At 61.8% G+C, this 20,382-nt stretch overlaps 1 protein-coding gene across 1 annotated transcript in view; it reads left to right on the top strand.

The window, feature by feature from the left end:
- Positions 1 to 18,486, top strand: part of NECTIN1 (nectin cell adhesion molecule 1) — a 57,352-nt gene extending 38,866 nt beyond the window's left edge. Inside the window, exons 2-6 of the mRNA XM_062197202.1 lie at positions 7,968 to 8,318; positions 8,741 to 9,043; positions 9,312 to 9,429; positions 10,772 to 10,923; positions 17,884 to 18,486. Of these exons, the coding sequence (XP_062053186.1) occupies positions 7,968 to 8,318; positions 8,741 to 9,043; positions 9,312 to 9,429; positions 10,772 to 10,923; positions 17,884 to 18,428 (1,469 nt within the window). The 3' untranslated portion in view covers positions 18,429 to 18,486. The remainder of the gene's footprint in view (positions 1 to 7,967; positions 8,319 to 8,740; positions 9,044 to 9,311; positions 9,430 to 10,771; positions 10,924 to 17,883) is intronic.
- The last annotated feature ends 1,896 nt before the right edge of the window (positions 18,487 to 20,382 follow it).

Genomic DNA, 20,382 nt, shown 5'->3' with positions numbered 1-20,382 from the left:
GAGAAAAAGATTTCTCACCTCGTGCTGTGGCGCAAGGAAGGAAGAGGGGCTGGGTGCTAGGAACTCGGGCAGAGGAGAGAGGAAAGAAATGAAGAAGTGGCGGCTGGGAAGCAAGCAGAGGGTATGGGGTTGGAGGGTGGGGAGAGGCCGGGCCAGCTTGCAACCAAGGGAGGAGGAGACGCGGGCCTGACCTGCGTCACTTCCGTCTCTGCCCCTTGGCTCATGTGTGATTGTCAGGCAGCTGAGATCAGACCCAAGACATGAGTAGCCCCCGCCCAGGCCCCAGCCACTTGGGGCCCCTTGTGGTTACCCCGTGCGTTTGGCTGGAGGAGGGCTGACAGAGGCACTGACAGGTCTTGGGGTGCTCAGGGTGCAGGCACACCCAGCCCGGATGCTGGCCGTGGGGAATGGCTCCAGGAAACCACCCGCCCCCTTCAGAGATGAAGAGGACTTGGCAGGTACTAAGGTGTGCGTTTGTAGGAGAGGGAATGACGTGACAGGCAGGAGAGAGAGTAGGAAGAGGAGAACCAGAGTCCAGAAAGTCTTTGGACTTGATCTTGAGGACTGTAGGGAGCCTCAGGAAGATTGGATAGAGTCGCGGTTTCCAGCGGAGAGAGCTCACTCTGGCTGCTGAGTGGAGACCGCGTGGGAGGGAGCGAGAGCAGGGGGAGGGTAGACTAGCATTGTCCTCCAGTGGACTGGGTAGGGGACAGTTTAGGCCTGCACAAGGGGCAAGGCCCAGGGAGAAGGAGGAAGGCACGAGAAGGTGGGTGCTAAGGTTGAGAGGGGTTGAGTGCAGAGTCCCAGCCCAGGAACGCTGAGAAAAAGAAAGTGAGACTGCGGGGGGAGGAGTTTTAGGAGGAGTTTGAGTTGGGGCTAGTGGTGGTGGATGACAAAGTGGAATCAGGAGCTGGCATCAGGCGGACTTGGAGATAGCTGGGCTGTGGAAGGACCTCAGCATGGCCACAGTGCCGCCCGGATTTGCCTGGAGTTCCAGAGTCGGGGAGGCCTTCCCTGAAGAGCTGGGCGGCCTAGGAAGGCAGAGCAGCCACTTAGCAGGCAGATTGCCAGAGGTAGGTGCAGTGAAGGTACAGAACCAGGGCAGAGAGAGAGCTGGACCGGCCAGGTCCAAAGGACAGTGGCCCCCAGGTGGCGGGGACCAGAGCCCGCCTCTCCCAAACCCCAGTCCGTCCCTTCCCCTCCACCAGCTGCCCAGAGGAAAGGCGGCGTGTGGTGCAGCCTGAGAAATGCAGAGTGGACCAAGAGATGCTGCTGTGAAGGCTGGAGACAGAGAGGGTGGAGCTGGGAGAAGCTCCACAGGCCTGCAGCGGAGTCCCTGGCTCAGAACTGCGGAGCCGTGGCTCCGGGGAGGAGGCAGGCCCCCAGAAGAGCAGTCCAGGTCCTCGGCCACTCGCTGTTAATGGGAGAAGACAAAACCCCAGCTCCCTGAATCATCCCTGTCCCCCAACCTGTCCTGCCAGGTTCAGAGAGGGAGAGGACCTGCCAGAGCACCCCCATCCCCGCGTCACCCCCTGAGGCCTCCGCACGTCCAGGGCACAAGGCCAGCCAGGCCCTTCTGGAAGATCCACAACTCTGACTCCTTCTCGGGTCTTTTCCCAGGCTGCCGCGCCCCCACTTCCCCCACACACTGTGCTCCCCGCCCACTGCGCCAGGCGCCAGCCCCACAGCCCATCATTAACCAGCTCTGTGTGGGGAGTTGGGGATTGGGGGAGCATCGGCCCAGAGGAAAACATGGGCCATTTGTGTGACCTCAAAGCGGGGGGAGAGGCGCCCGGGCTGGGACAGTAGCAATTAGCCTCTCCCATACCATCAGGGACTGTTATCGCTACTGCGGGCCAGGTGGGTGTGGAGACAGTGCAAAGGCTGGTGTAGTACTTCCCCTGGAGAGAGTCCCCCAGAGTCCCCCAGAGCCCAGCCTCACCCAGCCCATGTCTGCCCTGCAGGAATCGGGGAGCGGATAGACGCTGGGCTAACTCTGGCCCAGATCCAGTCCCAGCCCCCGGGCAGGGAGGCTGGGTGCTGGGGCAAGGACTGTGCCAGCCACTGCGCTTGTTTGCCTGCTGAGCCCTGTGACCCGGCTCCCTCCAGACCCCAGTTTGGGTGGAGAAGGGAGTCTGGAGGCAGGAGATGCAGCCCAGGCACTCGGGGAGCTCTGGGCTGTTGGGGAAGTGTGCCCAGGGCACAGCTACAGGACGGGACAAGTTCAAAGGCCTGTAGTGACCACCCAGCCCCCATGGGTTCTGACTGGCAGAATGGTCGGGTCCAGGTGACACTGCTGGGCTTGCTCTGGGGGAGGAGAGGACCCAGGAAGGGGGTTCCCACTTGATCCCACCCTCTGCCTCCCCAGCTGTCTCCCAGGTGAGTCTCCCTGGGCTTGAGAAAGCAAGGAACTGGCCAACGTGGGAACTAACTTTTGGGGAAGTGACCGTGCCGGGAGGGGGGGCTGTCACCTTTCGGTCCGGGTCCGTGCTGACTCAGCAGGGTTCCGGCGGGTGACTCATCCCCTCTTGGACTTTGCTGTTTTCTCACCCAGAGTCCTGCTCCTCTCTGCCAGTTCCTGGAGGGGCCAGGAGGGAGCTCCCCTGGAAGGCCCTGGAGCTGGGTCCCGTAGGGTGCTGGTTTCATGGAAGCCTTTGTGGGGGAGCCCAGTGCCCCCCTCCCCCCAGTGCACACACAGACTGCCTCTAAAGTGCCCACCCAGGCTGGGGAGCACTGCCCACCTAGGCCAGAAAGCCCCGAATCCCCTTCGCCTCACCTAGGCTCCTCCTTCTACCCACCCCACCCCGGGCCCAGTGCCAGCCTGCTTGGCATGGAAGATGGGGTCTGTGGTTTGAAGGGGCGGGGAGAGGAGCCGCTCGGGGTGGGCACGAGGGGTAGAGCACGCCGCCGCGCCCGGCGCGTGGGAACCCGGGCCCCGCCTGTGGATTAGCTTGGTGGCGGGCAGGGCGGCCGGGCCGGCTGGGCCTTGGGGAGCAGGTTTGTCTGCCACAACTGAGGAGGCTTTGTGTGTTGTTGCTGAGCTCAGGCTTCTGCAGGTCTGTGACGTCGCGGGGGGCCGGCCTGCCACCGGCCTTGCTGGCTTGGCACTTCTGGGAAGCCAGGCCACCAAAATGGCCTGACTTGAGCTCGAGTGGGGAAACTGAGGCACCTGGGCACAAGCCCTAGGGCCCGTAGTGGGGCCGTAGAGAACGCAGACTTATTCTTTTGACATCCCTGGGATGTAAAAGCCCCTCTGCGGAGGGCATAGGTTCCCGTGGGTGTCTCCACCCCTCTTCTACCTCTGTCTCCTCCTGCTGTACACGGAGCTGTCCCCTGCTGGTGCCGTGGCTGCACTGCTGTGACTGGTGTCTTCCTCATTTCGCCCCCGTGTTGATGGAGGCTCTAAGGGTGCCCTGGGAGAGACCCAGAGCCAGACCCCAGTTCCATGGAGGTTGAACCCGAGTCCATGTTAGTGGCCAGGTGGGAAGAGCCCTGGGCTGGGGCTGCTGTCCTATGTCCCTGAGCAAGTGGCCTTGCCCCTGCAGACTTTGAGAGTGGTGGATGGCATAGGCTGCCAAGCTCTGGCCTGTCCCATGTTAGTGGTCTCGGCTCTGGACGGGGGCACCTGCAGGAAGGAGAGAGAGAGAGAGCTGTGGTCAGCGCTGCCAGCCCAGGACACACGGGAGAGTCAGCAGGGGGTTGGTTCTCCAAGCCCTGGCCCTGCCAGCACCAGGCGTGACTTGGTCAGCACGGCCCATGGCTAAGCCTGTTCCTTCTCCCTCCGCCAGCGGCTCACGATCTGTTGGGAGACAGGAGACAGATGACATACGTGTCAGGAGGCAGAAAATAAAGGAGGGCAGCGGCCTGCTGTGTGCTCTTGGGATGTGTGTGTAAGCATCGGATGAGGGGAGAAGGGGTGAGCATCTGCAGAGCATCCTGGAAGAGGGGTGCCTGGTAGCACCCAGGTCAGCACTCACCCTGGGATGGGTGCTGGTAAACATCAGCCGGGTGGTGCTCTGGTTGGGGTGGCTGCTTCGTAGATGATGGGGACAGTGACGACTGTGGCGATGATGACAGTCACTAACGGCTCCTGAGCATGTGATGTGTGCTAAGGGCAGCTCTCATCTGATCCTTGCCGCGGCTTTGTAGAGCAGGTATCACTAGCAGAAAGCCCCCATGTCGCACGTGAGCAGCACAGCCTCTGTGCAACCCGAGCCACAGAGGTTGTCGTCTGCCCGAGGTTAGACAGCTGGTGGGTGGCAGAGGTGGGATGCAAACGTGCACTGCCCGGCTCCTGCACCTGCAGCGGGGGGCCGCGGAACAGCCCGTCTGAGGCTGGGAGCCGCCGGCGTCAGTTTTCAGGTCACTGGGACTGGAGGGTTTGGAGAGGCTTGGCCCAGCAAGGAGAGGGGCCGTGCAGTCCCCGGGGCGCTCTGCTCCTGCCCACCCTGGAGCAGGCTTCCCTCAACCCGAGCCTCTGCCTCAGGCCTTGCAGGTGAGGCCCAGGGCCCACCTGTTCTGGGAGGCCTGCCCTCAGCTCCTTCTCTCCCTTTTCAGGAGTGAACTGCACTCCTCATGGACTCCACACTGTGACCCAGCCCGTCACAGCCACCCAGGGTCTGTCCAGTGCAGGGACTAGGAATATTCACCCCCTACCCTGCGTCCTGGGACCAAGCCACAAGCTTGGGTTCCAAATCTCTGAGCCTGGAGAGAAGTCGACAGGGGTAGGGGGAGCAGGAGGAAGGGTGGGCAGGCGAAGTCCTCAGCCCCTCCCACCTCCAGAAGTCCAGGATGTCCACCCCCAGGGGCACTCCCCTGGCCCTGCTAGCAGTCGGCTGGGACCAGAGGCAAAGGGCACAGGTGAGTCTGTCAGCTCCTTAGGGGACCTCCCCACCCTGCCCATCACTGGGACAGAGGGTGGGAGCAGGGGCATCTGCCTCATGCGCACAGTGCTGGGGACACTGGGAACTCCCCCCTGGCCTGCCCTGTGATTGCTTTTGGAGAGGAGAGAGCCCTACCACCACCACTACCCCTTTAAACATTAAAAAAAAAAAAAAAAAAAGACACAGGGGTAGGGAAGGGCCGCCCTGCCTGTGAAATAGATGGATGCAGGGAGGTCCCTGGGGCACCCAGCCTCCTTGTAGCATCCTCCCTAGCCCCCAGCCGGGTGCTGTCAGCGAGCTCCCCTCCTGGCACTGACGCTGCTCTGAAGGCAAAGCAAACAAATGCTGGCCTATGCACCAGGGACGCACCCGCTGACCCCCACATCCTCAGGACACGAGGGGACAGGATCCTGCGAGCTCAGTGGGCTGTGCCCCCTTGCGGGCCCACCATGCCTGGCACCAATCCCAAGGTGTCTCACACTTCCCACACCCCTTCCCCCACCCTCACCTGTAGCCCAAGTCCTCCCAACTGGCTTTTCCTGTTCCTAGCTCTGTATGGCGCAAGTTCCCCAATTATGCCCACATTATCTCAGCTGCTGGGCAGCCTCCAGCAAGTTTGGGGAGTGGAGGCCCGGGGAGGGGGCAGGGAGCACCAGTTATCCTGCCAGGGAGGGCCACGGGCTTAGCTGCTTGCCAGCCGGCCAGTCAGCAAGAGTGCTGGGCCGTCTGGCCCACTGACCTCACTCTGAGACTGCTCCTAGGGTGGGGCCGTGGGCTGGACTGCCACCAGACAGTTAGGGCCAGAAGGAACCGCTGAGAATAAGGAGTCCAGCCTGCTCCCTTACAGAGGAGGGGAATGGGGCTCGGAGAAGGGGAAGTGATTGACCAAGGTCCAACAGCAAGCAAAAGGCAGGTGCTCCTCTCTTGCTACTCCCAGCTCACACCGCCTCTGCCAGGGGAGGCGCTGGGTGTAGTATCAGATCTGGAGCACCACACGCTGGCTAGAGGGATGCAGGTGGGGTACCCAGTGGGCATGGGGAGGGAGGATGTGAACAGGCACAGAGAAGGGGGAACGTCAGGGGAACTGAGGGCAAGGCAGGGGCCAAGGGTAGATTTCTTTAGCAGGCATTTCTTGAGTGTGTGCTGGGCACTGGGTACTCAGGGCCACCTGCTCCCGGTCAAGGGGAAGAGTGGAGGGCAGCTTCCAGTACTGACCACAGGCCGTGGTGCCCACAGAGGAACCTGCAGTTGCACCCAGGTCTCTATCATGTAGATGAGGCAAATGGAAGCCCTAGTTCCCTCCCCCCAACCCCGGGTCTTGGGTCCCAGACTCCTTCAGGGGCCATGCAGGCCATCCTTCTGCACCTGGGTCAGTGCAGGGCCTGGCGTCGCCAGTGTTCCTGATGGTGCTTAGTAGACAGTAAAGTCAGGGTGAGAGGAGGGGAAGTGAGCCAGTGTGGCAGCGACCCTGCTCTGAGGCTCGCTGGGGCTCGGGGATGAGCAGGGGCTGGGGGACAGCTGGAGAGGAGCCTCCTGCTGGAATGGCTGCCCCAAGTGAAGGGGGCTGCGCCATGGTCAGGGGTGAGGAAGCTCAAACAGAGCGTTGGGGGTGGGATAAACCAGCCAGTGGGGAGGCCGGAGGGAATCTATCCATTCATTCGTTTGGTGCCGCCAATCACTCCCTCCTTGCAAATCTCTACTCTCGGCTTCCATTGCAATTTGTCTAGCAGCAAATTGTTACTGGCACCTACTATAGGCCAGATGCTTGGCTGGGCACTGGGGATGCATAGATGGGAAAGACACAGGCCCTGCCTGGAGGGGCTCACATCCATATCGCAAGGGAGAAAACGACCACACTTGGCGGGGCTAGATTGGCTCTGGCCGTGAGGGTCAGGGAAGCTGCCCGAAGGAGGTGGCCTCAGCAGCAGTCCATGGCAGAGCAGGGAAAGGGCTTCTGGGCTGAGGGACCTGCGTGAGCATTGCAGATGCTGCGTGGGTGCTCGGTGCTCCAGGGCTGAATTGCTCATTGAGAGGACCGAAGTGCTGAGAATCGATCCTGGAGTCCCTCAGCAAGTAGTGGTTGAATAAGTGGGAGGAGGGCGGGAAGGAAATGCGGAAACGTGCTGTGTTCTGAGGCCAGGCCCAGTCTGATAGCATTGGAAAGCACAGCTTAGAGACGGACGTGGACCGAAGCCGGCAGACGCAGACATTAAGACTTAACTGTGAAGGCGACAGGGAGCCAGTGGAGACCCGGCCTTGGGCAACACCTGCTTTCCTCTGCCTGGCCGGGGAAGGGGGCCCAGCCAGTGCATCCCAGGGAGTGGGGGATTCGGCCATGGAGAAGCAGACAGCAAGGGCGGCCACAGTGTCAGCCGCTGCGCACCCTCATGGTCACCCACAGCTTCCTGCCCCCATGCACTTCTCCGTCAATTGTTCCAATGGGTTCCCCAGCAGCACTCGGAGGTACAGAGAACTAGATTTTCTGCCCCACCTATCAGCGAGGGAAGCGTGGCCCAGGGAGCTAAGGCAGCTCGTGGCTTCTAAACTGGGGCTCTACTTGGAACGCAGTGCTTTGAGCCTTCATCGTAAATGGGGGAGTGGACATATGTATTCACTAGCATAGAGTCCTATTGACAGTACATCCCTGGGTGGAAAATCAGCTTACAGAGCAGTCTGTCCAACATGAGTCTGATTTGTTCAAAAAACAGAGATGGCTAGATAGCTGGATGCATGACGGACGGACGGACGGATGGATGCATGATGGATGGATGGATGGATGGATGGGTGATGGGTGATGGATGGGTGATGGGTGATGGATGGATGGATAAAGAGAGAGGGAGTGAGAAGACAGGTACAACAGGATGATCAGTGATCTTTCTGAGTGGCTGGATCACAGGGTGTTGCCTTTTCCTCCTCTCTTTATTTTCAGTATGGCCCAGAGTATTATAACAAGTAATTAATGTTTTTATAACAAGTATAAAGAGAATAATGACTGCTATAAATGAAAAGACAGACGCACTGGGAATGAGAGGGGTGGGAGAGTGCGGGCCCGGACTGACCACTTCTGCTGTCTCCTTGGGCCAGGTGCCCACACGCAGGTGGTGCAGGTGAACGACTCCATGTATGGCTTCATCGGCACCGACGTGGTGCTGCACTGTAGCTTTGCCAACCCGCTGCCTAGCGTGAAGATCACCCAGGTCACGTGGCAGAAGGCGACCAATGGCTCCAAGCAGAACGTGGCCATCTACAACCCGGCCATGGGGGTGTCGGTGCTGGCTCCCTACCGCGAGCGCGTGGAGTTCCTGCGGCCCTCCTTCACGGATGGCACCATCCGCCTGTCCCGCCTGGAGCTGGAGGACGAGGGTGTCTACATCTGCGAGTTTGCCACCTTCCCCACGGGCAATCGCGAGAGCCAGCTCAATCTCACCGTGATGGGTAAGCCGCCCCCTCCTCCCACCCTCAGCCAGAGTCCTGGGAGCTGGGAGCTGGGCCATCCTCACTGCCTGCCTCGGTGGCCCCAGACAGGCTCCCCGGGTGGGCCTGGTGCCTCCAGTTCCCTGGGGGATCAGGGGTGGGAACCTTAGCTCTGCATGGAGGTGAGGTCAGGGTTCAGGCTGGATCCCCACCCTGGAGTCCTTTGTCAGGACACAGCAACAGCACCGGGCACCACGATGAGGGAACAAGCTGTCCATGCAGTCCGGTTGCACCTGCTAAGGCTCCAGGAAGGTGCAAGCCTAACAAAAGCGAACAGGGAGGAGAAAGGCGAGACCTCCAGTGAAGGGGCTCTGGTGAAGCAGGCTGAGAGGCAGGGCTCCAGGCCGTGCACCTGGTCCCATGGCACTCTCTGGTTCCCACAGCCAAGCCCACCAACTGGATTGAGGGCACCCACGCAGTGCTCCGAGCCAGGAAGGGCCAGGACGACAAGGTCCTGGTGGCCACCTGCACCTCGGCCAACGGGAAGCCCCCCAGCGTGGTGTCCTGGGAGACGCGGCTAAAGGGCGAGGCAGAGTACCAGGAGATCCGGAACCCCAACGGCACAGTGACGGTCATCAGCCGGTACCGCCTGGTGCCCAGCAGGGAGGCCCACCGGCAGACCCTGGCCTGCATCGTCAACTACCACATGGACCGCTTCAAGGAGAGCCTCACCCTCAACGTGCAGTGTGAGCGGGGTGGGGGCCAGGGCTGTCCTCGCAGCCACCCTCCTTGCCTTCACCTCCTCCCTCCTCCTTCCTCCTCCTCCTCCCTCTCCTCCCCTGCTGGGTCTGCTCCGGGTTCCGGTTCCATGGTCTCTGCTCCCACTCGCCCCACCCTCTCCTCCAGCTGTTCCCACATTACTGCTCCTTCCATCCCTTCCCAGCTAGGGCTCCCTCACCTTAAACTCTGCTCCCTTCCCCTCACCCTCTTCCAACATCATCCCTCGCCCCACAGATGAGCCCGAGGTGACCATCGAGGGATTTGATGGCAACTGGTACCTGCAGCGGATGGACGTGAAGCTCACGTGCAAAGCGGACGCCAACCCCCCCGCCACCGAGTACCACTGGACCACGTGAGTGCGGCGGGGCCAGCTGGCCGCCCGGGAAGATTCCTTACTGGGTCACAGGGGCCTACCTGCAGGAGCCGCAAGCAGCAAAGACATTGGGGTCTGAGCTCAAGTTTCTTAGAGAGAAGGGACGCGGCCGTGAGAGGACCCCCTACTCACACAGTCACACGGACACTTGCATGTTTGAGTGTCAGGGTCAGCAGGACAAACCCTTGTGCCAGAGGGGGGCTTCCCTCGTGACCCGCCTCCCTCCTGCTCCCTGATAAAGGATTTTGCCATTTTCCTTTGATGAATCAGCCTGAGTCACTCCCACCCCAACCCCCAGTATTTATTTTTATCGAGGTATCCCTGGGGAGGCTGGTGTTCTGGAGCAGCCCAGATCTTTCTTTGTTCCCAGCGCCCCCCAGCCCTGGGCGAGGAGCAGCCATCAGCCTTCTAGAAGTGGGGTCCCATCATCCCATTTTGGGGCTGTCTTTGGTCCTGAGAGGGGCCTGTCCCTCCTCCAGCCAGCTCTGATGGCTGGGCTGAGCTTCCTCCCAGGGAGGCTGCATGTAGCACATTGAAAGGGCGTGGGGGAAGCCCAGTGGGGGTGGGTGGCAGGAGACGGCACCCCGAGGGAGTCAGAACCCTCCCTCCGGGAAGGGGAGGGCACTGGAGGGTTTCACCTGTTAGCCTCCACTTCCTGAAACACAAAATGCTTCTGAGGGTGGGAGTGGCCCGAGCCTGCTTGCCAGTTTCAACTTTGCAACCCAGGAGCTGCCAGGTTCATCAAAATGATGGCTTTGTAGCAAGGAAGGATGCAGGTGGTCCCCTATCCGTGGCAAACCCGCGTGGGAAAGTCCGGTGACTTGCCATGCAAGAAGACACGACGGGGAAACAGAACACAACAGTTCCCATCTCAGACCGCAGTGGCTTCCCAGGCCTTCCTGCCAGTGGTTCTGGTTCAGGAGATGGGGCGCTAGGACCAAGGCATCTGGACCAGTACCCAGTTACCCAAGAGACCAAGGACCTGCAACCAGGGACCACAAGTAGTAGCAAGCGCATTCCCTTGGAGTCCAGAGAGCCAGCCTTGCTTCCCTGGCCTTGAACTTCATGCTCCTTCTGTGAAGTGGGACCTGTCCCCACCTGCGCTGCCTACACTTCGGTGTCAGGATGATCCGATGTGAAACCCTGAATGCTGTAAAGCTGCCTAGTGCAGTAGATTCCTGCTGCTGGTCTCTCTCCTTCGGAGACATAGCCTGCCACATGAACTCAGCGTAGGACTGATAGGCTTGGAGCCTGGGGGTGACCCCGGGGCAGCTTCCTGGGACCTACTCGTAACCCTGGCCTTGTCTCCCAATCCCCGCAGGATGAACGGCTCCCTCCCCAAGGGCGTGGAGGCCCAGAACAGAACCCTTTTCTTCAGGGGTCCCATCAGCTACAGCCTGGCTGGGACCTACGTCTGTGAGGCCACCAACCCCATCGGCACTCGCTCTGGCCAGGTGGAGGTCAATATCACAGGTAGGACGCTACCTCCCCTTCCACGCCTCTCCCCACCCATGACTCCTCCACTACCCACGTCCCCCACCTTTGGGTGACGTTATGGTGGGAAGCCAGCGTCCCCACCCTCTGCCTCTCTGGTTTGCCCTTGCGCTTTGGCCGTTGGTCTTGCTTTGCTTTTCTCTTTGCTACATTTAATGTTGTGTGTAAGATGGTCAGGGTGGTACCCAGACAGAGAGGGACAGGCTGAGGACTCCAGGGGGAGATGTACTATCGACAGTCTTGGTTTAGGGAGGGGCGGCGGCCAGGGTGGTGCTGCTGGGAGGCTGGCGGGGTGGGGGCAGGTGTGCAGGGGCAGCTCGCCTCCTTCGTGGGCTGCAGGATGAGGCTCACCCCAAACAGGGAGACCAGAGAGAAGGTAAGGATGCAGCCTGGGGCCACGGTGGCTCCCGTGCCCTGCAGCTGTGTCCCTCTCAGTGCGGATGGGGGTGCTGCATCGCCTGACCCCTCAGGACAAAAGGAGAGCAGGGGCCGGAGTGTTCTGGGAGGAAGTTTGCATGGGACATGGGAGGAGTATGGGCTTGATGGCTGCCCGCCTTATCCCTGGAAAACTGGGACAACCCTTAGAGGGCTGGTGGAGGGTGAAACTACCCACAGTGTCCCTGGGGGGCGTGCCTCTGACCCTGCACCTGAGCTGTAACAGGAAGAACCTCCTAGAACAGGAAGTGCCCTCCAGCTGCTGCAGTGATGAACAGGAAGTAACTTGCCCAGGACGTGACCTCCGGGACACCAGGAACTGGCTGCCTATTACTGGGCAAGCCCTTAGCTGGGAGCCTGTGTCCCAGGACTGAGGGTACATTTAAGGCCCAGCTGCAGGAAGAGCAGCCCCGAGCTGTCCTGGGCCTTCTGTCACCCCTCTTGTCTAGGCAGAGCCAGGGCAGGAGGGGGGTGGCCTTCCTTCTCCCAAAGGCCCCTCAGTGGTGGCAGGGTGAGGGGAGTGGCAGGTGAGCTCAAGTGCAGGGAGCAGGGAGGAGACACAGCTGTTGTGGCACCTTCCGTGGGATCTGTGGTCAGGCCCAGGTGGCAGCGTGTGCCACCCTGCCCACAGCAGTCATCACACTAGCAGTGTGGCCTGGAGGACAGATGGGCCGGGGCCACCCAGGGCTCCAGCTGGAAGAGGGCCGCGACATGACTGTGTTGGTGACAGCGCAGTTAAGCAGGAGCCAGGGAAGCATGACACACACTGAGTCCTTGACGGGCATAGGGGCCGTGTGGCTGGCCCTCCCCGGGGAGGGTCTCTGGGGGCCGCCCCCGCTCCGAAGGACTCAGCAGGGGGCCTGAGCCTTTTCAAGGCTGTCCGTGCTTTCAAGTCATTTCCTCGCAGCCGCTGACCTCTCTACCCTTCATCCCACATCGGCCCGTGCCCACCCTGCCCTGGGCTTCCAGTCCGGCCGCTCTGCAGGGAATGCATGAGCGAGAGGGATAAGTGGAAATTTAATTTTTCATTCTGGCCATCCACTTGGGTAATAGCTTTGCCCTGGGCGCATCTGGACAGGGAAATGAAGAGCAGCCGGGGTGGGGCAGGAGCAGCCAGCCCTTGGGGGTGTGCCATAGGGACACATGTGCGTCTGTGTGTGTGTGTGTGCCGGGTTCCTGCAGACTCGTGGATAGCAGTGGTGGGGTCAGGGCAGCCAGGCAGGGGGCTCGTTCCAGGGGTAGCACAGTGGGCAGGTATGGAAGGGGCTGGGCCATCTCTCTGTCAGCCGTGGGGGGTCCAGCCGAGCACCTCTCCCTTCTCCCTCGGGAGGGAACCCCGAGGGTGGGGAAGGGACCCAGGCTGTGGCGCTTACAGACTATAGGAGACCAAATGAGGCAGCATCTACCCCTGGGGTGTCAGAGAGTGGCCAAGCCTCTGGCAGGGACCCAGCCTGTTGCCACTCCCATGGGCAGGGCAGGGAAGGAGACACTAGCGTTTCCACTGAGGTCCAGGCCTACCCCTGGGGGGTGATGGCAGCAGTTTGCCCGTGGGGTGGGGAGGTCTTCAGACCACAGGTGCTGGGCTTTCCAGGTGAGTGTCCGCGCAGAAGGGCAGGGGGTGTGAGCCCCGAGCGTGCCCGGGCCTGAGTGTGGCTATGCGCCTCCATGTGCGTTCCCTGGAGCCACTGTCTGCCTGCCTGCCGAGCGTGCACACGGGAGCCCTCAGGGCTGAGCCGGAGCCAGACGTGCCCTCCCGCAGGCTGACAAATGGCCGCGCGGCTAAGAGCGCGAGAGCGCAGCTGTGGCCCGGCCTCCGGGAGGACCCGTCCTCCTCCAGCTCGACCAGGCCCTGCCTGCTGGCCTGACAAGAGGCACAGCTGCTGCAGCTGCAGGGGACAGGAGCGCCACCCGCCCTGCGGCCGGCCGCACTGCGTGCTGGGAGGTGTAGTTCTCGCACGGCTTCCCGCCCTGATCTTCCGGCGGAGGAAGCGCCAGACAAGGGCTTTGGAAGCCAGCCAGGTCCTATTGTCTTTGACCCCAGACCTCCCCAGAGCCTAGATCCAGGCTGTAAACTCTCACCCTTCACGCCACCCGAGAGCCATCCAGCCTCCCCATCCCCCCCCAGCCACCCATGTCAGTCAGGGAACCAGGGCCCCAAAGGAATGCGGAGTCCCTGCAGCTCCACCGTCCTGGCCAGGCTGAGACCCCAGAGGGGAGCCTCCAGGAAAGGGGTGTGGCCGCCCCCTCTCAGAGGGTGTGAGGGAGGCCTCAGGGCCCCCAGCTGCGGCCACGCTACTGGCACAGACAGGGGCTACTGGCTGACCCTGACAGCTGGAGATGGGAGGAGAGGAGGATGCTCCACTCCACACCACAGCCCCCGTGCCTGCGAGTGAGCTGGGTTCCCACACCTGCTTCTTCGGCCGCCTGCTCAGCATCTCCATGCCAAAGTCTTCCACTGCCCTAGTAGCCAAAAGATCCCCAGAGAAGAGTAACCCTCCTTGGGACTTGGGGGTGGGAATCACCAGAGGGCCTGAGGTGAAAGAAACCAGTAGAAGCCCCGCCCCCAGCTGCTGTTGCGCTCCTGTCCCCCACGGCAGTGCAGTGAGGTCCCCAGTTGCGTGCCTGCTGCCCAATGGCCCTGCCTGGTGCAAGGCTCACCCCTGAAGCACAGCTGGCTAATGGAGAATTTATTCTTCCACGGCCACACGCGGGGCAAGCTGGATGCTTGGGATGTGTCAGTGCACGGAGCAGCCTGCGTGCCAGTTCTTGTAGGGCTTGCGTAGTCACGGTGAAGGTGAGGTGGAGAAAGGGACAGAGGCAACAGCATCCCAGGGACACGGGAGCTCGTGACGGTGCGAGTGTGGGAGCCAGGCCCTGAAGCAGGCGAGGGAGCGAGCCACAGGAACACCCAGGAGAAGAGGGCCTCCAGGGAGAGGTGACATCGGCAGTGGGGACCGAGCGCAGGGCCCGCAGAGCACTCTGGGCGTTCATTGTGCGTGAACAGGAGCACTGCAGGGTTCCAAGCAGGGAAGGGCGCTGCTCCCTAATTCTAATTCACAAACTAGTCTGGGACCCCAGCCGCTCTCATGAAACAGTAACATAGTAAACCCCCCCCCCAGCTGCCTGTGTGGGGTCACAGCAGGCGACCCAGGCAAGTGGGGTGCAGGAGCGTCATCTTCCTTTGGGTCCCTGGTGTTGGAGGAAGCATGGAAGTAGCTACAGTGCACACCTGCCCCCCTCAGCAACGTGTCAGTCCCAGATCTGCGTGAGGCTGCCACCCCCCAACCCCTGGCCTCATTCCTATAGGAGAGAACCCCTGTTTGAAAACTGGCCGAAGGACCAGAGGCCATCGTGCTAAATCCTAATTTGCATTTAGTTGCCATTTGGATGGGCAAAATCAGTGTGTGATTAATGGAGTGGAATCAGCCATTGTGCAAACCAGAATGAGAGGTGCAGACCACTAGGACATGAAAACAGAGAGAGGAAAGGGCAGGAGACGCCTGCACGAGAAGCCAGCAGAACGCGGGCCTGGCGCGAGTGCCGTGAGCAAAGGTTTGCACCGAGAAACAGATTTGGGCAAGGAGCACAGCACAGAAGGCGTGCTGGCCAGACCCAAGGCGAAGCTGCCTGGCAGAAGCTTTGCAGGCCAGGCTGTCCTGCCTGGCACGCAGACGGGCATCCCTTGCTGGTCTCTGAGAAAAGAAAATTAACCTGGGGGCTGTGGGTGGGGTGGCCAGGAAGGTGACAGGCCCAGGGACCTGCAGTCAAACCCGGCGTCACGAGGTAGATGCAGAATGGGAGAGTCAGTGAGATGTGACTGTGACCGCAGACTTTGGCCCAGGAGGAGAAGGAGGAGGCGTCAAAGATGAATGAGATTCTGAGCTGGGAGTCCCCAGTGGTGGTGGCACTGGAGGACTCGGAGGCTTAGGCTGAAGGGAGAAGCGTGGGAGGGAAGATGGTGAACCAGGTGGGAGAGATGGGTTTTGGGTCAGACGTGAGACATCCACATGAGGATGTACTAGAGGACTCTCTTTCAAAGGTGTGTGTCCCTGCGAGATGGCCCTGGCGGGCAGGGGTGAAGGGCAGGGCTCCTGCTCTGCACCCCACATACAGGAGAAGCTGGGGGACTCATGCTTTGCCCAAGCCGACGTTTCCCCGAGTGCTTGAGCCCAGTGCTTTTGCTGACCCTCTGAGCAAGTGGTTGGAGGTTCTGTGGGCCACAGTTGGGGCGATGGCATCCGAGAGGCCTTTGGAGTTAAAGTCCCAGAGTTGGGCGACAGCCATCAGGATAAAGGTAACAAATGAAGCAGACCAGTCTGGCACCAGGAAAGGAAGCAGAATCAGGGTGGAAGATCCACGGGTGGAGCCTCCAGGGAGCCCGATGGAGCAGAGAGAGAGCCCAGCAAGGCAGCCAGAGACAGAGCCCTGGGCGAGGGCAGCCGGGGACCCAGGAACCCTGTGTCAGGAGAAGAGGCAGCTCCCACCCGGGTGCCGTCCTTATCCCCTTGGCCTCTGCAGGTCCCTAGCATCCCTCAAGGCTGGGCCAAGTCCAGCCTCCTCCAAGGAGAGTTCCTAACTCCAAGCCCCGGAGCTCTCGTTCTGCACTCCTGAGTGCTTCTCTGCTTTTTCCCTTGACATCTGCGGCTGTGTGTCTCGGAGTGGCATTCGGTTCCCCTGCTAGGCTGTGAGATGCTTGTATCCTGTGACTAGCCAGACAGATGCTCAGTACGCGTGTGCCGATCCCTTGAGTGCAGGGGTCAATGGGGGGGGGGGGGAGTGGAGCAGAAGGCAGGTGCAGAGGGAGAGATGGTTCAGATCCGGGAGACCTGAAGAGGGAGCAGGCAGGTTGAAAGTGCAGCAGAGGCGGGGGCTCCTCCTCCCACCTCCTGGGGAGCAGGTGCAGGGCCCCTTTAAGGCAGTAAACAAACAGGGACCTGGGGAGCCTGCAGAAGCTTCAGGCCCCCAGGAGACGCTTCAGCAGATAGGCCGAGATTCAGTAAACAGTGACCTGAGGGTGGTGACAAGTGGGGAGCGCTTCCGGCTGCCAGCTCCTGCATGCGCAGGCCGGAGCACAAGAGCCCAGGGCTGGGCCCGGCTCAGCCACGTGACCTCGGGCAAATGGCCTCCCCCTCTCCAGGCCCCTGTGTTCTCAGGAGCCCTGCCAGCCTGAACTCCAGGAAAGCCTTTCCTCTTTCCTAGAATCTCCACCCTGCTGCTGCCTTGCCGCAGACAGCACCCTACACGCCCCACAGGGCCGGCCCCACCCAGGCGGAACAGGCTCTCGGGAGCAGCCCGATTCCGATGCAGTGAGTGATGCTGAATCAAGGACTGAGCTGGCAGCAGTAGGCTCCCAGGGGCCCGGACAAAAACCCAGACCCGGTGCTTTTACCTTGGCCTGAACTTGGCCCGGAGAGAGCAGTGGAGGTCAGCCCTCTGGTCCTACCCCAGTGCCTCCAGACCAGGCCAGCCATGGTCTCCGGTGCCACCCTGTGGTGGTGCTGGGAACCGCCTCCCTTAGCCTCACTGTAGGACCTCTGGCCCCAGGCCTGGCCCAGAGCAGTGAGGCCTCTCCCCCTCCCCCCTCCCCCCCCAGAAAGTCACTCAGTCAGCTTCCTGTCCCCTCCCACCCACTTCCATCCTCTCTTCGCCTTTCCTGCCTCCTCGTGTCCACTCTGTCCGCAGCATGCGTGTGTTGGTGCATCCACATTCAGCACTCAACTCCGTCCTGTGGGCCCCCAGCTGTGTGGACGCACCTGCCGTGGCAGGCCCATGTCCTCAGCATCTTTGCTGTGTGTGTACAAAACCCTGCTCTGTGCCTGCACCCTGCCCTCCTGGGTGACTGTGCTTGTAGCCCAGGCTGGCAGCACACTGGGTCTCCCGCCTTGCCCTGCAGGGCCAGACTGCAGCCAAGAGCCACAACCCTGGCCACTGGTGGGCACATACAGGCTGTCTGCTGGGCGTCAGCCCTGGATTCTGGGCCCCTAAAGCCCAGGCAATGGTGTCGTGCTGAGGGACTCGCGAGACGTTTGCACAGGCTCCATATGCAAGAGAAGCAGTATTGCATCACAGGCTCGGTGGCCTGGGGCCCCTTGCGAACCTCCCTGTGCCTGGCCTCCTCGTGCACAGAAGAAATGAACCACATCTCTGCTTCCCAGGGTGGTGACAGCACATGGTGGCTTGTGGGTGCTGTGCGTGAGGACCTCTGCACCACGACCAGGGGCGGAGCTGGGCCTGCACCCACTCCCGGGACAGGATGGAAGGCTTTGGTGCTATGGGTGCCGTCTCGTGCCTCTCTCTCCTCTGGCCACCAGTGCTGCTGCACAGTGGGTCTCCCGGCAGGTGCCCAGGAGCCTCTGGAACGGGAGCTGCTCAAACCTTGCCTGCCCCCGCCCCCATCTCCCACCCTGCTTTTTTTCCCGTCGCTTTCCCCCCTTCCTCCCACCCCTGGTGCCGCCCCAGGAGCAGACGCTGACTCTGTCCCCTCCGTCTCTTTTCCTCTCCCAGAATTTCCCTACACCCCGTCTCCTCCCGAGCATGGGCGACGCGCCGGGCCGGTGCCCACGGCCATCATTGGGGGCGTGGCGGGGAGCGTCCTGCTGGTGCTGATTGTGGTCGGCGGCATCGTGGTGGCCCTGCGCCGGCGCCGGCACACCTTCAAGGGCGACTACAGCACCAAGAAGCACGTGTACGGCAACGGCTACAGCAAGGCGGGCATTCCCCAGCACCACCCGCCCATGGCGCAGAACCTGCAGTACCCCGACGACTCGGACGACGACAAGAAGGCCGGCCCGCTGGGCGGGAGCAGCTACGAGGAGGAGGAGGAGGAGGAGGGCGGAGGGGGCGAGCGCAAGGTGGGCGGCCCCCACCCCAAATACGACGAGGACGCCAAGCGGCCCTACTTCACGGTGGATGAGGCCGAGGCCCGGCAGGACGGCTACGGGGACCGGACTCTGGGCTACCAGTACGACCCTGAGCAACTGGACTTGGCTGAGAACATGGTGTCTCAGAACGACGGGTCTTTCATTTCCAAGAAGGAGTGGTACGTGTAGCCCGCTTCCGGAGCAGCGTCTGTCTGCGCCCGCCCCTCCCCAACCCCGCCCCGCACGCCGCACGCCCCCCCACCCCCACCCCTCCTGGAGCTCCGCAGAGACTCGCCCCACGGCCCAGAGCCAGCCCCCAGCTCCCAGGGAGCAGGGCAGCCCAGGGCAGAGGACTCGGCTTTGTTTTTGTTCCTGCCCCCCCCCCGCCCCCGCCCTCCCCATGGTGTTGTGTTGACCGTGGCTTTGGTGTTGCTGTATCTTCTTCCCCCCACCCCCCAACACTGGAATTTGTGTTCTCTTCACTGGGGGTGGAGGGCTGAGGGGGCTCCTGAGGAAGGGCCCCACCCCCACCCCAGATGCTGCTTCTCCCTAGGAGAAGGAACCCACTCCCCTAGACAGCAGGTGCACCCAACAGGTGAGGGGTGGGGGTGGCTCATCCAATGCACTCAAGCGGGGAGATCTTGTTTGTTCCAGGAATCCAGTTGAGGTCCCTACCTGGGACCTGGGGCAGTGTGTTTACCTGGTGACGCTGATTTCACGTAATTTCTTAATTGGCCTGTGGGGAGTCCTGCTGGACCAACTCTGATGTGTCTCACTCTCCCCTTGTCTGCCCCCCAGCGCGGGGGGCTCCTGGCGGACTCTGTTCCAAGACTCTGTTCACACCCCCTGCCAGCTCACGCTCACACGCAGCGCACACACCCCACTCACTGTGCCTGGGCCGCAGACGCTGCCCAAGGCCTGTCCTGTCCGCTCCTCTCTTCCTCAAGCACCGATGTTTCTTGGACCTGTCCCTTACCCATAAGTGCTCGAACCTCTTGGAAAGTCGGGGCTGGGGTCCCAGCAGGGGATTTCCTCCAGGAGCGAGAGGCCAGGGCTGAGAAGCGCAGAGAAGAGCCGCGGACACAGTCTGAGGGTACTTGGGGATGCCCACTCGAGGTCCCGGGGCTGGCAGAAGAGTGATGGGGTGGCGCAACCAGGGAACCACCCGCTCACCCCTCTCCGTTCCCTGGGGCGAGGGACAGCCTGGAGAAGCCCTCCTGCTGGCGTGGGCCTCTGGGCACCTGGCAACCCTAGGCCTGGGTCTTCCCATGGATGCAATGGAGGAAGGCCCCTCCCAGCTCTCTCTCCGTCCCCCAGCTCAAAGTGCCTCAGTTCCTCCCTCTGCCACCCAGGTCCCCTGGCACTCTATAGACGAGCTCACACATGGGAAAGACCCAGGGGTGGGACAGGCTGGCTCCAAGGCCCCTCGTGCCTGCCCATTAGGGGCCTGTCAGCTCAGGCCAGGCCAGCACGAGCTCCGGGGGACAGCAAGTGTTAGGGGACAGGAGGCAGACACCAGTGCCCCACAGGCACTGACCGCCCAGCCTCAGGCTTCCTAAGGGAGCCACCCCCCAACCCCCGCCTGGTGCTGCTATTGAACGCCACCCGAGCTCCTCCTCCACCTCGGTGACCCTGGCCCACAGCGAGGCCGCCCAGCCTGGCCCTCACTGCCCCAGCCCCAGCCCAGGCTGCCCAGTAGCCACGTAGCAGAAGTCTGAAGCCATGCCAGCCCCGGGCGGTTCTCTCCTCTTGGCATTGTGGGCACTGCGTAGGGTGGAGCTGGGGGAGGATATTTCGGGGCCTTTCTAGCCATGGGGCAGGGGGAGGCGGAGGAGCTGCACTGCTTCTCCCAGCAGTATTAGTGTCCCCTTAGGGCAGGGGACCTCGTCATGTTACATCACGACCCCACCCCTCCTCACGCCACTCTGGCTCCTCCGCTTGGTCCCTTTGTCCCCAGGCAAGGGGCAACCCCAGGGGCCTGCCTGACAGAGGCATTTCCCTGTCCCCTTGAAAGCACGAGACCGAAATGACTCCTCCTCCTGTGTCTCCCTCGTCCTGCACTGCCACCCTCTGTTCCTCCTCCTGGGATGGACTTAGGAGGCCAGGGCCCACCCAAAGCCCTGAGGCCTCCTTAAGACCCCCC

Source organism: Lepus europaeus, chromosome 7 (assembly GCF_033115175.1).
Source record: "Lepus europaeus isolate LE1 chromosome 7, mLepTim1.pri, whole genome shotgun sequence".
In the NCBI taxonomy this organism is placed as follows: Eukaryota; Metazoa; Chordata; class Mammalia; order Lagomorpha; family Leporidae; genus Lepus; species Lepus europaeus.
The sequence above is the reverse complement of the archived record's forward strand: the minus strand, read 5'-3'. Positions and strand labels throughout refer to the sequence as shown.